Source organism: Pempheris klunzingeri, chromosome 18, assembly GCF_042242105.1.
Source record: "Pempheris klunzingeri isolate RE-2024b chromosome 18, fPemKlu1.hap1, whole genome shotgun sequence".
NCBI lineage: Eukaryota > Metazoa > Chordata > Actinopteri > Acropomatiformes > Pempheridae > Pempheris > Pempheris klunzingeri.
The window spans coordinates 4,403,778-4,407,702 of NC_092029.1; the positions used below are offsets into that span (position 1 = coordinate 4,403,778).

Here is a 3,925-nt window from a genome sequence, read left to right on the forward strand (position 1 = left end):
TTCACATCGCTATCACAGTGGCTCAGATACTCATTTACAGGAGATGTTAAGTAGGTAAAACAGAAAATTATATTTCAATGATTTTCTTCATGAATTTGAATTGTTGAGGTCAGTTTTTCAAGGTTATATTATCCATGTTTTCATCTTTTTCAGCCATTTATCATTTACTTTGAGCTACTTACACAGTTTCTCCATTAATGTTAGCTAATTATTTCAATTTCTATCCATATTTTTAGCTTTAATTTTTTTCTCCTCTCACTAATTTATCGCTGGCAGCTCTGGTTATTGTGACAAAAACTGAAGATCTGAAACAACAATTTACACTACTACTTTGCTATGTACGTATATTAAAAAAAACAAAACAATAATCATAATTTAATATTCTAAAAATCAATTGAGCTACTCCACATGTTCCCAGCAGCTATTAAAGTACTACCTGTGTACAACTTGCACCTAAAATGATAACCATGTGCCACTAAGGACACCATGAAGATGCTGCTGCACTAAGCCACAGAGTACAGCTGCCCACATGGAGCTGATAAATACTAGTGTGGTCTCATATCAGACCCTTTTCCCTAATAATAATAATAAAAATAAACATAATATAGAGACTTTATTTAAAAAAGCAATCCGGTTTGCTAAATATAACGAGCACCCTCCAGCTGAAAAGGTTCAGTACACTGCAAGATGTTTCTGAAAGTGTCCAAGTACAAGCACTAGATGTCAGTGTTGACACAAAGTTGATTTTTACTGAGGTTTTCAGTTGTTGAAAACATGATTTGATGTGTTTTTCAGGTGGATTTACACTGGCTGGCTCAGTTACTCTCTTTTTTTTTTTTACTCTATACAAATAAAATAAACTTTCCAGTGGAAATAACTGAGAAAACCTTCAGTTTACCCTCAACTCTCAACACACCACAGATCAGACAGGGTTCACTTGGAGGATGTTGTCCTCGCATATAAACAGTAAACTCTCCACTAATACCCCAGGGACTGCATCATCATCGTCATCATCACAAGCTGTTTGAAGCCTCAGGCAGACTGAGAATCAGGCGAGTCCCTAACCTGTGTGCAAATGTGGAAAGTCCGTACTGTCTGTTGATCTGAAGGGGTTCACGGAGAGGACAGCACTTCCTTTGTGGCGCATCCACAGTATGTAACAAAGGAGGTCACAGGGGCTTTAAGAAAAGGAACATTTATTTTACAGAAACCATATACTTTACATAGGCGGTACTGATCGACTCAGTTTCACATCACACACTGAATAGCTTTGAGTTGAAAGGCCGTAGGAAGGATGAAGAGTGACAGTAGAAAGAGCAAAAACATAATCTGCCCTGGCAGATTTTTACATCTTTCCCACTGTGAATACAATAACCTGTCATTGTCTAAATCCTGCTGAAGAGTTTATCCTGCCTGTCAATCAACCAAAATGTTAAAGTCTTCTTCTGAAAATCAAACTGAAGGGGGAGGAATTGCACACTATGTGACTGGAATAAAACAGCTTCCTGTTCTAATGGTGACTCTCACACAATGCCAGACTATTGCTGGTTAGTCTGGCATCGTGTGAGATGAAGATGAGATGTGTTTGATGAAGGAAATAATAGAATAAAAGAAAGAGAAAAAAAAAAAACTCATTAAAAAAACAGCATTTTTAAATCATCACTATCAGGAACCAGCACAAACCAAGGAGCTTGTGAGGTTTTGTACAGATAGAAAAAATATTCCAGAGATTGAGGCGATGGGGCAGGTGGTGGATGAGTTTACAGAACGCTACTTCGGAGGGTCTGTGTTGATGCCGTATTTTTCTTTTAGAAGCTTCAGTTGTTCCTCTTTCTTCTTTGTGTCCATCTTCTGGAAAGCCTGCAAAAAACAGTGGAAACTAAATTAAGCTTGGAATAATTATCTGAAGATGTATGTTCAAAAACCAATATTTTTCCCAGAGATACATTTTTGTTTGGCGTTTACTGAAGCGCCTGATTGCCCCTTTGATCTAACGGCGCCTCCAGATACTGTAAAGCTCACACGTACTCTGTTTGCATTGTAGTAGAGCACCACCAGGTAGCGGTTGCAGACGTTGAAACCCGACAGATGGTCACAGGCGTTCTTGGCATCAAAGATGTCTTCATAAACCACATAGGCTGTTCCTCTTGTTTCGGGAGTGTTCCCCCTGTGAGGCAACATCAAAACACAGGAATGAATACAAGACCAATATATGTAGAGTTCCACAGGTGTTAGAGAGATGACAAATTGTACATGCGACAGAAGGAATTTTACTGGAACCAAACCAGTTTAGGATTTATTTAATGTAGAATATTTTATATAAATATGCATGTATGGGCAATAGCTCTCATCCTTGTTAATCTCCAAACGTATGCAGTAGAAATTGTGGCAGATGCAGTCTAAAATATTCTGATATTTTCAAGTGATTTTCTTTTCTGCCATTTCAATTCAAGTGTGATTTTTGATTAAACTATTACTAAGTAGTACAGATCCGTCTACATACAACTACTAAAAAAGATGTAAAGAAGAAATAAAGTACTACTTTTGTACCCATTTAAGCTCATGAATGACACTAAGAAGGCTTGAAGGGGGTTGTGTGTGTCACAGTAATAGTATTTCAAGTTATAATAACACAATCTGAACGGTGATTTAGCCCATGTGATGATATGATCTTGTGACCAAACATCAATTTTAGCTCATGTAAACCCTTCAGAAATCCACAGTATATCAGCACTTACGTTCTGATTTGGCGAATTGGTCCATATTTCCCAAATATGTCATACATTTCCTCAGCTGTGATCTTGTATGGGAGGTTCCTCACGTACAGGATCCTGTTCACCTCTGGAGGTAATCGGATCTGCAGCACATCGCAAGAAAAGTACATGTTAAGCATCCTCTTAGATGACAGGTAAAGCCATGTAGAAGCCAGTGAGAATGCAGCATGCACCCACTTCATGGAGCACATTTATAGTAGTAGTTAATCCAGCGGAGACACTGAATTTAGTTTGTCTAACCTACACTCCAGTAAGGACTACAAGTTCCTTTACCCATTTCACTCGTTTCTTTGTGAATGGTGCTCTAACATTCTTCGTGGACAATAAATCTACACTGGATCTATATATTTTAGTTACTCAGAGGCCACATCACCCACCACCAGATATGATTAAGCACTGTGAAGCAGAGGATCTTTGGAACCAGTAACCAAACTTTGCTAACACATTACCCACCAATGTTAAAGCATACATACATGCTAACACATATCTAAAAGATATCAGACGGCAGTTGAGCTCAAGTTAGTCACATGAAAAAGTAAATGTGTTGTCTATGGAATCCTGTCTCAATAAAGAAGGAACTAAAGAATGGAGATTTAGCATGGGCAGTGTGATTGTTTTCAATTCGTTAGCATGCTAACCAGCTAAGCGTGTGCTAACGCGAGGTGCCGCTAGCTTCTAGCATAACCAAGCTAACATTATTGGTTAAATTAATACCAGAGTATACCAGCCGACTCTCTCAGACTTACATTAGCGCGTTTCGCTGCTTGCATCGCCATGGTGAGATATTTAAAGTGTGAATAAGACCGCTAAACAACAAAACACGTAGTTTCCCAGCTCTTCAAGCCTTCCGTCAAAATGGCAGCTGTCGCTAGCTGGTGACGAACTTCCGGTTTCCGGCTGAGGGACCGGGTCCAGAGACGGAGCGGTGCTGCCCCCCGCAGGACGACTGTGGAACTGACACAGTCCAGTTCACTTCTCCACCTGGGAGCCTCCAGGGTACAAATTGCAGTAAAATAAACAGCTAAATGTGTATTTTGGACGCTTTCCTTCCATTTGTCTAGAAGAAGACATGCAAAATAGCCCCAAATCTCAAAACTGACCAGTGCATGAAAAAGCTGTAGTGTCTCACCCAAAGTCAGCCAATTTGCTTG

At 39.4% G+C, this 3,925-nt stretch overlaps 1 protein-coding gene across 1 annotated transcript; it reads right to left on the reverse strand.

Moving 5' to 3' along the window:
- Window positions 1–1,179: 1,179 nt before the first annotated feature.
- sf3b6 (splicing factor 3b, subunit 6) lies at window positions 1,180–3,641 on the reverse strand. The gene is made up of 4 exons (XM_070849527.1): window positions 3,521–3,641; window positions 2,739–2,857; window positions 2,029–2,167; window positions 1,180–1,860 (listed from the first exon to the last, which is right to left on the reverse strand). The coding sequence occupies exons 1-4, from the start codon at window positions 3,548–3,550 to the stop codon at window positions 1,771–1,773; spliced, it is 378 nt and encodes a 125-aa protein (XP_070705628.1). The 5' UTR covers window positions 3,551–3,641; the 3' UTR covers window positions 1,180–1,770.
- Between the last annotated feature and the right edge of the window lie 284 nt (window positions 3,642–3,925).

What these genes read in the sequence shown, in the direction of transcription:
- sf3b6 (XM_070849527.1), bottom strand. Translation starts at nt 3,550, where the DNA reads ATGGCGATGCAAGCAGCGAAACGCGCTAAT. An exon ending in AAGCAGCGAAACGCGCTAAT is followed by an intron (nt 2,858 to 3,520) that starts GTAAGTCTGAGA and finishes GATGTGCTGCAG; the next exon opens with ATCCGATTACCTCCAGAGGT. An exon ending in CCAATTCGCCAAATCAGAAC is followed by an intron (nt 2,168 to 2,738) that starts GTAAGTGCTGAT and finishes GTTGCCTCACAG; the next exon opens with GGGGAACACTCCCGAAACAA.